The sequence below is a fragment of the Lotus japonicus genome, chromosome 4, assembly GCF_012489685.1.
Source record: "Lotus japonicus ecotype B-129 chromosome 4, LjGifu_v1.2".
Taxonomy (NCBI): Eukaryota; Viridiplantae; Streptophyta; class Magnoliopsida; order Fabales; family Fabaceae; genus Lotus; species Lotus japonicus.
In genome coordinates this window covers 77,714,475-77,732,823 of record NC_080044.1, presented here as the reverse complement: position 1 = coordinate 77,732,823, position 18,349 = coordinate 77,714,475, and the positions used below count along the sequence as shown (strand labels likewise).

Below are 18,349 nucleotides of genomic sequence, written 5' to 3'. Positions count from 1 at the left end.
GAGACATGATGGTGTCCCCATATTATTGGTACTACCCTAAATCATTCAGCTCTTTAATATTGTTGATTGTGATATAATTGTTTCCCTTACCTTTTGAATAATGTTAACGGAAAACTGCAAATCTGCAACTGTCCTTTACTTAATGGCATACGCTGATAGATACTTCATCCCAGATTAAGTGTCACAATTTCAATGGAGCCAGCGATACAACTTCTAAATCAATGGATAATGGAATTGATGTGCCTGGAGAATTTACTAAAATCCCAAGATATAGCTACAATGTGACATTGTGTGGATAAAAGCTCTGCCATCTATAACTTACTAAAGCTCAAGCAAAGAGAAAGTTCACTTTTACTATTCATTTGGGAGAGCAAATCCCAACCATCCATTTTTTCAATCCTACGGTCTACTCTATTTCCATGTTCAACACTGTTCAGTTGAGATTGCATTTTATTATTCTTTTCTTTGCACTACTCGTGGGCCATGTTATTGAAATATCATATTGGGCCTCTTTATGAAGTTGTATGCATGTCAAGCATTTAGCTCTAATTAATGAAGTATTGTATTAAGGTGTTTGTTAAGAGCCCGTTTGGTGTGACGTATAGTATAAGGCATGATAGTATAAGACCTGATAGTATTAGGCCTGATAGTATAAGCCCTGATAACTTTCTTATACTATCCAGCGTTTGGACATACTCTGTATAATTTACCATATCGTTTAAATTAATGCAATTTTATGTTTAATGAAGTATTGAATAATTATATAATAAAAATCAAATATGGAGGTGATTATAACGGTGGTGGCGGTGGTGATGGAAGTAGTGGTAGGTTGGTGGTGGTGGTGGCAATGGTGGTAGGTTGGTGTTGGTGGCGGTGGTGGTGACAGTTGAGATAGGTTGGTGGTGGTGGTGGCAGCGATGGTGGTTGTGGTGGTGGCAGCGATGGTGGTTGTGGTGGTGGCGATGATAGGGTGGTGGTGGTGGTGGTAAGGTGGTGGCGGCTATAGTGGAGGGTGGAGGCAATGGTGGTTGTGGTGGCGATAAGGTGGTGGTTGTGGTGTCGGTGGTGGCAATAGAGTGGTGACGGCGATAAGGTGGTGGTTGTGGTGGCGGTAGGGCGGCGGCGGTGGTGGCAGCGATGGTGGTTGTGGTGTTGGCGACGATAGGGTGTGGTGGTGGTGGTAAGGCGGTGGCGGCTTAGTAGGGTGGCGGCGACGGTGGAGGGTGGAGGCAATGGTGGTGGTGGTGGTTGTGGTGTCGGTGGTGGCAATAGAGTGGTGGCAGCGATTATGGTGGTGGTGGCGATAGGGTTGTGGTGGCGACGATTATGGTGGTGGTGGCGGTAGAGCGGCGGCGGTGGTGGTGGTGGCAACACCAGTGGTGATGGTAGGGCGGTGGTGGCGGCGGCGGTGATCGGGTGGTGGCGGTGGTGGTGCCAATGGTGGTGTAAGTTGGCAGCAATAGAGGGTGGTGGTGATGGTGACTTATACGTCACAACCTTATCATGCCTTATCCATCACTCACATGATAGATTAAATAATACGTCATTTTAACGTATAAGGGGACTTTGATGGATAAACTTATACAATACAATGTCATCACCAAACAATGGATAAACTCATAATGTATTGTATAAGCTTATACTATCATGCCTAATACGGCGTGCCAAACGAGCCCTAAAATGATTTTTTTTACTGTTACCTATTGTTTTATTGTTACAATGTGAAATTCATGTAGGAATTTAAAAAACTAAGTACTCTCTCTGTTCCTATTTATAATAACCAAATAAAAAGTGCACTTGGTCATTTTTATAAGAACTAAATTAGAGTTTGTGAAGAATTAATTATTTTTAGACAAAAATACTCTTATTTAATTAAATTTCTCTCTCTTTCCACTTGTTATAGCATTAATGATGCATATAAATTAAGAATAATGGGTGGAGGGTAACTTTGGAAAGTTCATATAAATTGAGAACAAATTTAATCCAATTATCTAAATTAACTAAATTTCTTAAAGGGTGTGAAGTGGTTGCTTGGTTCTTTTATTAAGGAACGAAGGGAGTAGCTGTTAAAAGTATTTTTAGGGAGTCCTAAGATTTTAATAAAGATTTTATAAGACATAACTGTTAAAAGTATCTTTAGGGAGTCCCAAGATTTTAATAAAGATTTTATAAGACATCTAAAGAGATTCAAGTGACATAAATAAATTGATAAAATTTTAGTACACTTTTAATTATTCTTTTTCATACATACGGTTAATTATATTTTACAAAAAATATTGATTTAAATTGAATGCTTAGATTAATAGTTTATTTTAATTTATTGCGTAAAGTGAAATTTGATTTTAATTTTGCTTTGATTAAATTTTATCTCTTTTAATTATTTCTTTTTAACCAAGGTTATTAAAACCGGACCGGTGATCAAACCGGTGAGGGTACCGGTTTAAGGTTCATTGGTTCAACCGTAGTTGAACCGAGGTCCAACCGGTTTTACCGCTATTTTATAATAAGTAAAATTGTTGAATCAAATTCTCACATTACCACCGTGTTTTTTTTTAGAAGTCCAATGAATTCAATAAAAGAAGCATAGAGTAAAAAGAAGAAAAAAATAAAGAGAGAAGTAAATAAAAGAGATATCCCAAATTCAATTGAACAACCCAAACAAAAGAACCTCATCCACTACAATATCCACTCAACTCTCAACGAGAGGCTCCCTGTTCCAATTTTGTCCACAATTCTTCCATAAGGCTCACCCCAAATGCTGATCTTGCAATTTCTCATAGCCAACGAATTGGATCCGCAACATATATAAACCCAGATAGTATGGCTAAAGACACCACTATTTATTGATCCCCCATTGTAATCAAGTCAGATTTCATGGTGGAAACAAAAACAAGCAGTGTGACTTCCACTGTATTTCATTAATGGCTTTTCATAACAGAAAATTGTTACACCAGAAAAATGCCACTAGCAACATTACAGAAAAAGAAGAGGAGGACCGCACAAGAAAAACGACGCACCGCGGCGTCGACGGCGAGGGGCTGATTGCGTCGGCGTTGACAGCGAGGGGCTGATAGCGGCGGCGCCGACGGTGAGATGCTGAGCATGGAGGCCGGCGTGAAGGAGGTAGAAGACTAGGGTTGGATACTACGTTTACGTTTCTGCTGTGGTTTTTTTTTTGAAACTTCCAGTGTTATTCTTTTTAACATCCTCTGATTTGGTATGAGCCCAGCCCATTTCGACAAAAAAAAAACACGAAAAAAAGAAAAAAACTTAAACCGCCAACCGGCCGGTTTTCACCGGTTCACCCGGTTCGACTCCGGTTCTTTTACCAGGCGGTTTTGGGGTTGTTCCGGACCGGCCTAGGGTCCGGTTCCTGGTTCATACGGTCGAACCGGCCGGTCCGGTTCGGTTTTGAAAACCATGAAACACATACAATTTGTACACGTAATTAGAACGGACAAATAATGGAGCATACTCCCCGTGCATCGCGCGGGTCGGGCTCAATCCTAGTTAATTACAATGGTGAACATTGAATCTTTGAATCCTTGGTTTTTAGGTTGTTCTGGATTCAAACTCCTGTTGGCGGAAGACATTCTTCAAGCTAACAAACTACTAGTAAACTGGCGGTAATCATTAAATCTTATAATAAGAGATAATGAGTGAATGATCACTTCAGACCATGAAAATATATGATGTTGTATTCTCAGTTAGTTTCATTACCCTATTAAGAAAATAATAAGATGAAAACCTTTTCAATTTAGTCATTGAATAATTAAAATGGATCACATTTTTCATCCTTCAAGGATTAAATTGATACTGATTTACGGTTTTTACTTTTTACAGACTAAATTGATCGATTTTCACCTTAAATGACTGTTATTCCCCTTTATCTAAACAACACTCAATGTAAAGAGTTCTTTAGTATCACTGTCCACATCAACTTTTCATACATACAGAAACGTTTTTTTTTCATTTAATTCTTTAACAAGTTTGAGCGAAGGCAAGGGAACATGATGGATCAACACCAAAGAGAAGTGTTGATAACCAACATAGAAAGAAACATATAACTCTAGCCTCTAGGATAAAAATGAAAACGGCAAGGAAGAGAAACTTCAATTAAGCACAAAAGACTTTGAGTAACTCAAAATTTTATTTCATATACTTTAGATGACCTGCTCTCAAATAACTGGGCAGGAGCAAACACAGTTAAATAAAACCAACTTAAGATTTTACATTTGCTAGCAAACACATTCATATTCAGCAGCAAAGAGGGGTGGATGAATTTAAGGCACAATATTCAACTTGTCATCCCAACCGTTCCTCTTTTCCATCCTTCACTTGTACTCCATGATCATGTTGTTCTCAGGAGCCAATCCAACACAAGCTCTCATGATGTTTTCCAGCATAGCTCTCTGCTTTGACAATGCATTCACCACTGGTGTGCCTGGTGGAACCTGCAATTAACATTAATTATGTTACCTCACTAGTACTCACAAACCTGTGAGAAAAAAATTCTTTGAAAATAATGAAATTGAGACTTACAAGAGGAGCCTTGGTCAAGTAACTGAGGATGGTAGCAACAGGGTGGAATGAGTGGAACTTGCTCTGCATAAAAAAAAACAAGCCATTATTAGAATTCAGTTTATACCAAACTCTACCCCAAGCGCTAGTTTAGGGGTGAGAGTTGTCCATAGTTCTACCCTTTATAAGGACTGTTCTGACCATATCTCTAGTTAATGTGAGACTTCTCAACACATTTTGTCCCGAGAAAGATGAAATTAACACATTCAAGAAATAAAATGATTAAGCAACAGACAAAGACCTCATTTTCAGCCTTGAACTGGATTCTAGTGCTCAGCTCTGCAAGGAGGACCAAGTCCAAGATGATAGGAGCTGCTAACAGTGAATCCTCACACGTGTTGTGCATCACGATGGTGTTCTTTCCACCCATGAATATCTCTGAGATGTACTCATCCATGGCCCTCTTGCTGTCCGCCACGTAGGGCACATACTGCAAAAGCACAGAACCAATTAGATAGTCCAATAATTGAAATAACTGACAACAAAAAGGGTGAATTGAAAATTACCTTAATAACAACAACATGGTCTGGATGTTCACCAGGCTCAAAGAGGATGGCATTGCTGTTGACCATGTCGTCAACAACGTTGCTCTTGGAGATTTCCTTAGAGCGGAAGGTTTGTGGGGCTGACAGATTCATGCCATCATTGTTTCCTAAATGGTTGTAACTCACTATTGATGTTGGCTGTCAATCATCACCACGAGAATGACAAGATCAATTTACTAATAATACATGTATGTTAACTGAAGTTCAAGCATGCCAAAATAAGTTTACAAACACACACTGAGTTGCTTTTGAGGGTCAAAATTGATTCTGATTGAAAGAAGCTAATCCAATGTGTCTTGTAATGAATTATAGAAGTAGAACATGTGATGTGATATCACTATGGCACTAGCTAGGTAAAAAACAAATGTACCTTGATACCAGCTCCTACAAGGAAATCCACCAACACAGATTTCATCTTGGTCTGACCACTCTTGAAGTCATCTCCACCGATCAAACTGTTCTTCCTGATGGCCAGATCAATCAGCCCTGATGACAACATAGGAAAGGTTCACAAATCACAACCTATTTCATGTTAAGGGACAATTGAGAAAATAAGAGAAGCAATGATGAACCTGGGACAAAGGTGTTCTGAGGGCTTCCATTGATAAAAGGAATGTTTTCCATGACACAAGCTATGGCATACAAGGTGGAAGGGGAAATCTCAGCCTCATCCCTGTCCAAGGAAGCCAAGAGGTTTTCCTCAGTGTCGTTTAGTCCCACAACTACATTACTGTATCTCTCAGTGTTGGCAGTCCACAGGACAACAATCTCATCAACCTTGTTGGCTTCCTTAAACTCCCTGAAGTAAAGACACACAAAAGGGAACAGATTCTGTAAGTTTCATACTCAAAAGAGTCATGATACACAAAGTAGTTAGATTAATTAATGTTGGATTTACTTGATGTCTTTGATGATTTGTTGAACTTGTTCTTTCTTGGTGCCTTTGAGGACATTGTTGGCACGCTCTCCTTGGTTGGCAGCAATGAAATCCGGGTTATAGATTCCGGGGAGTGGAACCATGGATTCCATGTAAGGCCTTAATTGTTTCTGCAGGTCAATGTCAAAGACCCTGGCTCTGGCCATGGCATCAGCCAGGTTCAAGTTGCTGATATCCCATCCTCCAAACACAATGTCATCAGGGTTCACCTTCACAAATTAAGACTCATGTTAATTTGTGACAACACAGTACAGAAAATCAAGGAGTATAATTCAAAAAATCACTTTTTGATACACATGTTATGGGGGACTCAGATCATTCATATTCATATGTGTAGCAAAGTTTGGTGCCATCAGAATCAGAATGATTACTGATTAGGCAATTCTCATAGCATAAACATAATCTTCTAGTATAATCTAAACATGGCACCATTCATCCCACATCATGATTATTATATTTAACTTTTCTTTTTCTCATAAGATGGCCCACGTCTTACTTTCTGCATCTCGTGATAGTTGATACTCTTTTTTTGTTTGTTTAAAGAATCATTTCTCAGACAATCAACTAGCAGTGTTAAATAAAGAAACAATTAAGTAACAGGACAAGCCTAAATAAATATTTTCCAAGAGTCATGTGAGGCTGTGGTCCTGGAAAGAGGTTATTAAAAAAAGGAACCACTGCTAAGGTTGGAGATTATGGAACTTTTTTGCTTAGATTGCTACATGAGGCAATTGAAAAAAGGTTACATGATAAAGTAGAATATTTTAATTCGTTTGTTGAGTATATTATGAAATTCATTTAAGAAACATATTCAATTTTTTGTAAAAAAGTTTTAATGTTAAAAAAAAAGCAATAATCTAACATTAATGAGAAACCATAAAAAATTACATAAATTACTCCATTGAAAATGCTCGGAATTACTCTATCCTTTAATTGCTCTTTTTTTTTCTTAACTAAGTATTCGCACAACCGATAAATAAGGAGTATTTTTTATTTACAGAATTGAGAATCGAACTCATAACCATTTAGTTAAGAGATGAAATGCTAAATATAATCACTACGTCAACACACTTGATTAATCATAATTTACTCTTAATTCCTTGATTAGAGTTATTTTAGATTAAAAGCACAAAAAGAAAGAAAAAAGAAAAGGACTTTCATCAAATAGGTGGTATGTATACCATTGGAAGCAGGCTCTTGAATGGGGCATAGATTTCTTCCCCTTGGAAAGACCCCACTCTGATAGCTGATGCCTGAGTCAGAGAACCAAAGTAATTGGACTGTTGAATCTTGTCCTTTGTTGCCCATGAAATACCCCTGAAATCAGAACCATTCATAATCCACATTCATTACCACAGCCACAAATTAAAAAAATCATAATAACAATAAAACAATAACTGAGATAAGAAAACTAACTCTTTGTTAGCAATAACACCACCAGTGAGTGTTGAACCATTGTTTCCACCCCATCCCACAAGCATTACCCTAAATCAATCAAAAACAAAAAATCAAATTAAACCATATAAAATAATCAAGCATTAAACAATTAAGAAAAAGAGTTTAATTGAGGAAATGAGGATAATTAGTTACCCAAGTTTAGGGACATTGGTTTTGGTTTTAAATTCATATTTGACAGTCTTGGGTTTAACAACCCACTGGTAAGCGTTGTTCTTGTTCTCGTGAACAAGCTCAGTGGTTTCATAGTTGTACACGGACTGAATCTCAGTCTCAGTGTACTTCACGTTAGGACTCTCAACCTTGAAACTCTCAATGAACATTTTTGCTAATTCAGAGAAAAAAACAAACAACTTCAGAGAAGAAAGAAAGCTATTATAGGAAGAGAAGAGAAGGGTTGTTGCTCGGTGCAGCTTCACGTAGCTCAAGCACCCTCTATATATAGAGAGAACCACGGCGAGAATGCCACACCACGTGGCAGCTAGTTACTGGTTATGAATATAATAATATTTTACAAAACTTTCAGTGTTTTTTTTCTTTTTTTTTTTTGCTTCGGAAAAATAGTGTTTTTTTTTCCCTTGTGAAAACGAACTGATGTGAATAATTAATTATTATTTTCCAAGTGAATTCCATTTTGATTTTAGATACATATTTTATTCGTAATTCTAGTACTTTATGAAAAATATTTAATACGTAACAATCAATCAATTAGGACTAACTTAATTCTAGTACCATTTGCCGTCAAAAAAAGTACCATTTTAAAATGGAAAGGAATTTTAAACTGCTTAAATAATATGACAAAGTAATAAAAGGAAATTTCTAATTGTTAAGATAGGAATCTATATATATATATATATTTGAAAATAATGTTTCCTTCTAAAAGCATATGCCACATGTCCCTTTCTAAATAATTCATTTTCCCTCCAAGAAAAAAAAAGACATCTCACTTTTTTTTGTTACAACATATTTCATCTCTCACCCTATTTAATTTCATTTATTATTAATAATTCCTTATTCCATATGATACACTTGAATGTATATTTTTAAATGTTATATTCATGAAAGTTTGTAACAATTCAAGTATTATTACGAATCTTTTTATTTTTTTTTTAATTTTAAATATAAAAATAACTTGAAATTATTTTAAAAATAAATCTAACATTAATTTTTTATTACAAATTCAAAAATATAATACACACCAAAAATTGGAATCATTTGTATGTGCAACTCCAACAGCAGTGTTGATAATAAATATTGAAACTTTTAATTTAAAATATCATAATTTTCTAACCTATAATTTATGTCTTTAACACGTTTTTAAAAATATATTGGAAGGAAATATCATATTAATTTTACATTTGAAATTTGAACTTTCTTAATTATAATAATTGTTGAAAATCTAATTAATAATTGGTTGTAGAATGAGTAAGATGAGAAAATGAATGTTTTCAAATCAAATAAATATTTTTTTTCCAGCATCATGATTTTTTTGGTAAATCATAAAATAAGCATCATGTTTTTATTAAGTTTGATTTATTTTTCCGAAATTTTAATCTATATTAAACATTTTATCCCTTATAATAGTTATTAATGACTCTAATTAATACCTAAAGTTAATGAATATAATTAATTATCTTTCCAAATTAAAAAATGAAAAAAATCAATTTTTTAATAATTTTGCTTTTTTTTTTGCTAAAACTTCTACAAATCAAATAAATAATTTATATTTTATACACACATCATTACTAAACATTTCATTACTAAACAAATTCCCAAGGTTTTTTCCATTAGCGATCCTTATTATTCTATTTCTCTCCAAAAATCTAGAGCATATTCTGGAAATTTTTATCCAAGAAATGGAATATTCCACAAATTTGTCATATAAATATTATGTTCGCAATCAATTAGGATTATTCTCATGTGATTAGTTTGTCAGTTTTCTCTTTTTTATGTTTTGCAATATATTTATTTTCTCATATTCACGTTTTCAACATTCTTTTCTCTCATAACATGAAGAAGAAAATTATATTCCTCACTCATTTTTGTCTCATCAACATTCAATGATCAATGGTTTGTTCTTTTTATTCCTACATCTTGACAATTAAGATTTTAAATTTTTTTTTTATATTGCGCAGTTCAATATCTTATTTTGTTTCATCAATCTTCTTTAAAAATATCTTTGGTTCAAATGTTTGTTATTTCTAATCATATACCACATGCAATGATACAGTTAGGGTTGTTTTGTTATATTCATTGTCAATGTTTTTCTTCTTTTGCAATCGTATAATATGCCTATTTGAAAATTTCTATTGTATGTCCATATTCACTTTGCTAATTTACTAATGTGTTGTTATTTGTTTTTTTTTTTCCACGTGCAGATAGGACACAGTTCATGCCTCTCAAAATTTACTGGAAGTGTGTTGCTATGTTATGTTCTTCGACTTTACTTTATTTTTTTCTTATTCTACGCTATCATGTGTGAATCACTAGATTTAACCATATCATTACCAATGATCTTATTTTGGGTTTAATTTTTTCTTTTTCCCTAATCTTTTTTTCTTCTTCTTTTACGTATATTATTATATCATTCTATAGGGATTAGAATTAGCAATTAATTCAACGTCAAGCAATATGAAATAATGGTTACCTCCAGTTAATTAATCAATAATATTGGCACATATTTATGCAGTAGGTCACTACATTAGTACTGGATAACTTTTGGACATTAATTTCGCGAAAGGTGTAGAATCTTTTATATATATGGTTGACATCTCGAGTTACTGGGCTATTGTAGTTTTGACAAACTACTATGATTCAAATTATACTAATTTATTTCTTAATAATTAGCAATCAAACAAAGTGATTTCTAACTTTTCTAAGGTTTTAACATAATGAATCATAGTGGTTGGCTCTCAAATTTCACAAAAATTCCAAAATTTCAATTTCAATTCAAAACATAATTTGGAACTAGAGAAATCTCAACAATCATGAATCTTCAATTCTATACACGTTTACAACACAAATTCACTATATAAATAGAGACTTTCACGTCATTTTCTACCACACACACTTTTTTCTCCTCCTCTTCTCCTTTTCTATGGAAAAATAACACTCAATCCTTATATTTTTTTCAATTTCACTTGGTGCATTGTACACTACTTTTAATCTCTTTACCCATGAGATAATGTATTATATCATTTAAAGTTATTCTCCTTTTCTCTTTTCCCTACTATAATTAATTGTGTTATCTTTGTCCCCGTAGGATAGCTCAAGTGGTAGGAGCTGAGGGACATATGGGTTGGGTTGGGAGAGGTCCAGGGATCGATTCCTTGCGGGTGCAATTTATCTTTCCGATGTACCAAAAAAAATTGTGCTATCTTTTCTCCATGATTTCATCTAATCTTCCCCTGATTTTTTTTCCTCCGAGGATTCTACTTCTCCAGAGACATTCATCATTTGCGCAGGCATGTATGCACTTCTTCTCTTCACTTTTCCATGATATATCGTGTGTTATCTTCTTCTTCATGATTTCTATTTCCCATTTTCTTATTTTTTTAACCGGCCATGCATGACTTTGTCAACGATAATTTCCTTAAAATTGTGCATGATTTGCTAATTTTCTTCTACTTTATGTGGAGTTCTTTTCTTCTATCTTCACTAATTTAACTTTGCTTTGGTATTTTTCTCAATCATTTGGGAAGCAAGGGAATGAGTATACGAGACACTCAGTCAAATGTTGCAAAATATATTGAGGATGGGCAGGTAGTGAGACCAGTTCAAGGGAAGACATAAGATGTCTTATTTTAATAAAGGAGTGATGTATTAGGCCAATTGCAAACATATGAAGGGAAAATATGCTTGAGAATTCTAGAATAGAAAGCAAAATGAATATGAAATATGATCTTATGTAAAATTGTCATCTAAAAGATTTTTCTCAATTGACATTAACATCTCTTAATTGTTTAGAAAACATTAATATATAAAATTTATTCAATAATCAACTCTATATCTATATATATATATTTATTCTGACAAACATTTTATATATATATATATATAATATAAAGTTATACAAAATTTCATAAATATAATATTACTATATAGTAAAGTAACCCGTGCATTGCACGGGTAATTCCGCTAGTTTAGGAAATAGACGATTGCTAATTTCCTTTAATAAATTTTTTTTTGGTACATCGGAAGATCTTTAATAAAATTTGAAAAAAAAAACTTATCCAATATCATAACAAAACTTCCTTTTTTTTATGCTTCCAAGAAGTCAATGCATTTTTTTTCCTGTTTATATCTATTTAATGAGGGGCATCTCACCGATTTATTATATTTTACACTAATCAATCAAAACTTTTCTCTATTCATTACATTTTTCTCAATTCATAGCAGTATTAATTATTTCTTAAAAATGTTTTGGTCAAATAATAATATTACTAATTGTCATCTTCATTTTTACGTCATAACTTTAAATAACAAACAATTTATATTGAAGGTAATAGCACTACAAGACTCATACATTAAATAAATGACCATTTTTACTAAAATCAGTAGTCAATATTTTACAAAACACCAAATACCAAACAAAGGGGCAATCGGGGGATTATAATGATGTTGCTGACCCCTCAAGAGATTCGTGTAGTAGAGATATCTCATATGGAGCTCTTCAAAATCTCTTGAGGGACTTGTTCTTTGTTCGTTAGTTTTGTTGTTTTTGTAGTTTTTTTGAGAAAAAATATTTTGGTTATGTTCCACAAAATACGTGCGTATTTTCCACAACTATAACCTAAAGTGTCAGGAATTATAAGTATTCAATGGCTAGAAACATGGACCCAATATACACTTGTTTTATTAATAAAGTCAAAATGATTTCTTATTTTCTAAAAAAATCAAAGTATTTAATGCACAATGACAAATATTTCTTAATCAGCATCTCAACCATACATATTAACAAGTTCCTGAAAATAACCATAAAAACTTTGGAAAGATATGAATTTATGGGATTTTGGTTCATGTTAACTTATGGAAAGAAATGGATTTGATGGGATTTTGGTTCATGTTCTGTTATTTACTTATTTATAACTAAATTGATTTGCTAAAAAAAAATCAGTTTTTCTTATGATTTGCCAACAATTTGACTGGTATTGAATACAAATTAAGTACTGATATTGAAGTTAAGTACTGATAATATGCTTGGACTCTAGCTTTTTATTATTCGAGCGAAATAATAAATAATTTATCAGTATATGGAAAAAAGTGTGTGTACGAAATAATTCTTTATGAATATAAATTAAAATGTGTTTGTTTGTTCGTTGCTAAAAGTGATTGAACAGAAAAAAGTGATTACTCGTGGCAGCAGAACACAGCTCCGTTGAGTAAAGGCTCGTAGAAGGAGGGTCCACCGGGTCCCAACCTTGAGGGGGAAGACCCTCGAAGGTTGCCGAGAACGAAACAACACTTATTTTTTAGTCGGCCGTTGATAGCAATGATTAATTATCTCATTACAAATACTTGCATAAATTGATAAACAATTGATTATGAAATGCATTATATTTTTTTATAAAGGGTTAAAAACTATAATTGTCCCTGTACTTTGAGCGAGTTTTGAAAACCGTCCATCGCCCGAAAATTATCTGAGAACTGTCTTCAGACTTTCAAAAACAAAATTGATCCGTCCCTCCGACAACCTTGCCTCCGGCCAATGCTGACATGTCCTTCCACGTCAATTAATGAGATCTGACGTGGAATTTTTATTATTATTTAAAAATTAACAAAAAATCCTAATTTTTTTATTTAACCCAATTATCCTAAATTAAGGAAGAAAAAATGCTTAGTGATTGTGGTCACTTTAATATCTTTCTTTCAATTCTAATTTTTCCCTTTACTTTTTTCCAATTTCCCTTTCCGCTTACGAGTATCACCATCTTTTACCTGCTCTTGTTTCCTCTTTTCCAACTTCTCTGAACTTTATTATTATCTATATCTTGTTGAATGATTTGGTTTCAATGTGTGCCCAAACAAAAAAAACTGAAATTGATTCTGCAACAAGAGAAAATTGATACCATAAGAGATTGATACCAGATGAAGACAGTTTTCATGACCCCTTGTTCTGTTTTCCATTTTCCGGCCTGAATCTAATGATCCAATACTAGATTCGATGACAGGAGTGGTGGGTGAGATCTGGTAATGGTGAGGCCAATCACTAGATCTGGATGTTGTGGGTGTGGAGAAAATGGAAGCATCGAAGGTGATTGGAGTGCAGTGAACATTGTTGGGTCTGGTAACAAAGAGCTTGGTGAGTGAGTTTTTGTGGATGCTTATGGGTATGGGATCAAGGGTTGCATTGAAGCTGTCCAAGAAAATTTCACAGTTGCAATTGGCATTTTTCTTGCAATTAGGGTAGTAGCAGCTGTTGTTGTTGTGGCGTTCTCTGCCCCCAACCAGAAACCACCGCCACCGCCCCAACCTCACCCACCACCACGCCCGCCCACCACCACGACACAAACCCACCACCCCCAACCTCACCAACCTAGAAACCCATACCCACCACCACCACACCCACCCACCACGGCATAAACCCACCACCCCAAACCTCACCAACCAAGAAGAGGAAGAAGAACTAAGAAGAAGAGGAAGAAGATGAATGTTGAACCCTAATTTATCAATTGGGGAAAAGGGGATCATATCAGATTTAGGGATTTAGGTTTAGAAAAGAGGTTAGGGATTTTAGGGTTAATTAGGAAATAAAATAGGAAATATAAATTATTTAAAAAAAATCCACGTCAGATCTCATTAATTGATGTGGAATGACATGTCAGCGTTGGCCGGAGGCAAGACTGCCGGAGGGACGGGTCAATTTTGTTTTTGAAAGTCTGAGGACGATTCTCAAATAATTTTCTATCGAGGGACGGTTTTCAAAACTCGTTCAAAGTACAGGGACGGTTATAGTTTTTAACCCTTTTATAAATCATGAAACTCCTCATTGTTAAGTAATGGAGTGAGTTAGCGGCTATATTACCCCACCACATGGTGGTTAGACCGAAACAAAACACTGAGCGTGACCCCGGACCGGGCCCAAGGATTGGTGCTGTTTTGGACTACTCTGCCTCCACGCTCCATTTGGTCTCGACTGGGCAACACGCACGGAGAGTGTGGGTTGGTCAGTGTCTGACAAGTGTCCTTGGGGACACGTGGCTCGAATTAAATAGGGGCGTGAAGTGAAGGAGACTGAATGAAAGGAACTTGGAAGGTGACACTTTGAGAGCAATGCCATGTAGGACCTCCACGTTGTTAACCTTTTTGAATCTTTCCCCTATCTTCTCTGTCGACTGTCACTCATGGTAAGTCGTTTTTTGGCTCTTTCTGATAAATAACTTTTAAATAACATGGAATTCCCTCTCTAGTTACTAACTTGGATCATCATTTTGTCAATCTTTGAGGAAATGGATCTTCCTGATGATTCCTGAGCAGCGAGATTCATCTCTGGTGGTGGCCCATGGAATTTATTAATTTAATTTCCAGCACAATCGAGCAATGTAAAACGCAGCGATATTTGAATCTTCTCGTTGTCGAAAACAGTGATTAATTTTTTTATTGTAAGTATTTATGTTAAACAGTAAACAATTTACCACAATATGTCATTCATTCCTATATGTGAGAATCGTACTCTCAAACCTCATAATTAAAAGTCGAAGTGAGTTAACCACTATCTCACACCATATAATTATGGTTAGAAGATTACCCTACTTCCAGGAGTGTGTCCGCTAATTTCCACCATGCTTCACCATCCTGTTAAAATTTGATGTAGAATTGTTATTAAACAGAATTTTGAACATGAAATACTAATGTGATAAATTATTACTCTAAACTATAGTTTCTACTTTTAGTTATTTCTGCTGTTCTCCTAATCCATGTTTTTAGTGCTCAGATGTTGGGAATTTTGATTTGGATTCTATACTGAAATGATGTTGAAATATTGTGACAGCTTCAATTTTATGGGACTACACTACTAGAAAAACTAGTTTTCACATCGGGTATTTTTGAGTTTTAACATCGGTTTTTATCCGATGTAAACAATGTTGATGTGGTATCTCCTAACCTTTTCACATCGGGTTCATAACCGATGTGAAAAGTACACCTTTCACATCGGTTAAGTCAACCAACTGATGTGAAATGTACACTTTTCACATCGGTTAAGTCAGCCAACTGATGTGAAATGTACACTTTTCACATCGGTTCTGTCATCCAACCGATGTGAAATGTATACTTTTCACATCGGTTAGACAAAAAACCGATGTGAAATATGTATACTTTTCACATCGGTTAGACAAAAAACCGATGTGAAAAGTATATTTTTCACATCAGTTAGACTGAAAACCGATGTGAATGCTCAACCAGTTTTTTTTTTTTTTCACACGAATTTGACTTGAATATACATATTTTTTTAATGAAAATTTATTAAAATAAAAAAAGATCTTGAGAACACACTCTCTCAAGTGAGTTAAACATCCAAGGTCCCAGCAAAAGAGAAAACATAATAGCCTAAAAGAACTAGAACAATTCAGCAATTCTAGTTCTTTAAATGAAGTTAAACAACAACTGCTCATGAAATTAGGACAAAATAGTTAAACAACAACAATTCAGCAAAACAGCAACAGTTCAGCAAATTAATGCTCCAAGCAGGAAAGCCACCAGCACCATAAGCATAAATTAGGAGAGCAGCGGAGGTGAGCAACTTTGAACCCTATAAACAGATGCAATAAATACAGAGATCAACAATCCATGTTATAAGGTAAGAGACCATTGAAAATGAATGCCATCTGATGCTGCACCCTGACGTGAACCCATCCAGTTCTCCAAAAAGTATCATCTGAGACATCCAGTAGCCTACCCAAACTAGAAGTCAGATCATAGCAAATCTGCAAAATAACAACCAGGTCATGATAGTCAAATTTAAAGAGAAATAACCACCCAGGTCATTTGTCAATAACTTAAGAAGAAAAAGCTTACTTCCTCCCAAACAGCTTCAGCCTGGCGCAGATAAATTGTCAAAACAATACAACCAGGTCGTATGTAGCTTTCAATATCAGTAGGACTGTGTGATAACCAGTCAAGAATCTGGCAATTGAAATCCTCAGTGTGATTAAATTTGGAGAGAAACAAATGAAAAGCAGTTACTCGTAGCTGCTTTGGAAAGCTTAAAGTACCTGTGCTCTAAGTATAAGAGGAAAATCACTCGGCTCTTTACCAAAGAGTTTGAAAACAATACGATCTGTGCGACACTGAAACGTGGAAACAAAAAACTAACAGTTAAATGATGACAATTTCAATATATGATAAATTTAACAAAAAAATGCGTTGTTCAAAAACCTAGGTGAAAAGGGGAAATAATTACCCCATTGTTATTGATTTATTCTGTTATATTTTCCCAAAGTCCTTTTTTTGTGAGAGTGGGGTTTTGACTATGAGAGCTTATTTAATCAAATACTGGAAGCAGTGAGTACCATAAATTCCATATATGAAGGTAGGCAATGATTAATTAATAGGAATACAGACAATTTGTTTTTGTTTTTCAAACTTTTGCCTCAGCAACTTAACTACTTGAGCAAGCAGCATCACATTTGACCCTAAGGAAGGACCAACATTGTCTGAATCTTTCTCACTACCATAACTACTGGATGCAACAACACCATCAAGCATCCTCAAGACAGGTCAATGGGGATAAAAGGCTAAATCCAGACAAGCTATTTAAACCAGGATTTGTGCAGGCATATGTGTTTCTATACAGTACACTATATGAAGCAGCATAAAGACTGGAGACGCATCCAGTAAGAACTAGAGTGATCAAATCAGAATACTCATATATTCATATCAAAGTTTCTATGGTTTCCTGTGGAGGTCAAATATCCTGGGATCAATCCCTCCAAATATGCAAAGCCAGTCTTTTCCAATCCTCCCCCAAGGTCTCAAAACCCCCCTTCAAATAAATATATAAAAAAACTCTGGACCCCACCCCCAAAACAAAAAAAGACCAAATTTCATTCTTCATATATTTCACAGAAATCATGCAGCTAAACCAATTAAAGATGACGGTAATGCTACTTTCGGAGCATGACTAAATGAAATAGTTCATTTTTTATAGTCATACCACCAAGATGGAATTGTGTGTCAAGACATCACCAAAAAAGTCTAATAACCAAGACCACAAACAGACTTGTAATTTCAGTAAAACATCCTCAATTTTCTATACAAAGTTACACAATCGGAATATACCTGAGCTTCTCCAGTGGAACTAGAAGGGGAGTGGGCAGATCCAGACTCTGAATTTCTACTTGTCTGAGGTGGACTTGACTGATGGGAATCTTGTTGTGTCCATGGGTAATCAAGAGAGCTAGTGACATGATTAGTAGTTCCAGGCAATCTTTCTAGATCTTCTATGCCATCATCTGAGTCAATATATATGTCATTCAAATCAAAATTATTCATCTTGATTTGTCCAGCGGTACTGTCTCTGGCTTCTGCGTAAGCTGGAGGAGTGTTTGAAATGCTGGGCTTTATTTAAGACATGAGCTGCTGATCAGTAGCCCTAGCATCATGTGCATGCACCACTTCTTGTTGCATTTTATTCATAGATACAGTTTGATGTTGTCTTATATCAGTTGGAGAGCCTTGAGAACCATTGGAGAGTAAAGTTGGCACCATCTCTGACTCCCTAGATGAACCCCCTTCTCTCAACAAATTCTCTGGTTCTCGCAAAATGTTAGACAAGTTATTGCCCCCTTGTTCACCATTCCGACTAACAAGACTCCTTAGAAGATGAGTCAGT

At 35.0% G+C, this 18,349-nt stretch overlaps 2 protein-coding genes across 2 annotated transcripts; both read right to left on the bottom strand.

Moving 5' to 3' along the window:
* Positions 1-4,131: 4,131 nt before the first annotated feature.
* On the bottom strand, positions 4,132-7,946 carry LOC130712032 (inositol-3-phosphate synthase-like). Its single transcript, XM_057561852.1, has 10 exons — positions 7,654-7,946; positions 7,480-7,548; positions 7,245-7,380; positions 6,025-6,272; positions 5,699-5,925; positions 5,497-5,612; positions 5,088-5,264; positions 4,823-5,011; positions 4,543-4,605; positions 4,132-4,454 (listed from the first exon to the last, which is right to left on the bottom strand). The coding sequence occupies exons 1-10, from the start codon at positions 7,839-7,841 to the stop codon at positions 4,335-4,337; spliced, it is 1,533 nt and encodes a 510-aa protein (XP_057417835.1). The 5' UTR covers positions 7,842-7,946; the 3' UTR covers positions 4,132-4,334.
* An 8,159-nt stretch (positions 7,947-16,105) lies between these two features.
* Positions 16,106-18,349, bottom strand: LOC130716105 (squamosa promoter-binding-like protein 1). Its single transcript, XM_057566296.1, has 4 exons — positions 17,797-18,349; positions 16,731-16,805; positions 16,534-16,641; positions 16,106-16,442 (listed from the first exon to the last, which is right to left on the bottom strand). Exons 1-4 carry the CDS (start codon positions 18,007-18,009, stop codon positions 16,296-16,298), a joined length of 543 nt encoding a protein of 180 aa, XP_057422279.1. The 5' UTR covers positions 18,010-18,349; the 3' UTR covers positions 16,106-16,295.

What these genes read in the sequence shown, in the direction of transcription:
- LOC130712032 (XM_057561852.1), bottom strand. Translation starts at nt 7,841, where the DNA reads ATGTTCATTGAGAGTTTCAAGGTTGAGAGTCCTAACGTGAAGTACACT. An exon ending in GGTGTTATTGCTAACAAAGA is followed by an intron (nt 7,381 to 7,479) that starts GTTAGTTTTCTT and finishes TTCTGATTTCAG; the next exon opens with GGGTATTTCATGGGCAACAA. An exon ending in TCAGAACACCTTTGTCCCAG is followed by an intron (nt 5,613 to 5,698) that starts GTTCATCATTGC and finishes TGTTGTCATCAG; the next exon opens with GGCTGATTGATCTGGCCATC.
- LOC130716105 (XM_057566296.1), bottom strand. Translation starts at nt 18,009, where the DNA reads ATGAATAATTTTGATTTGAATGACATATATATTGACTCAGATGATGGC. An exon ending in GTTCCACTGGAGAAGCTCAG is followed by an intron (nt 16,806 to 17,796) that starts GTATATTCCGAT and finishes TCCACGTTTCAG; the next exon opens with TGTCGCACAGATCGTATTGT. An exon ending in CTCTTATACTTAGAGCACAG is followed by an intron (nt 16,642 to 16,730) that starts GTACTTTAAGCT and finishes TTCAATTGCCAG; the next exon opens with ATTCTTGACTGGTTATCACA.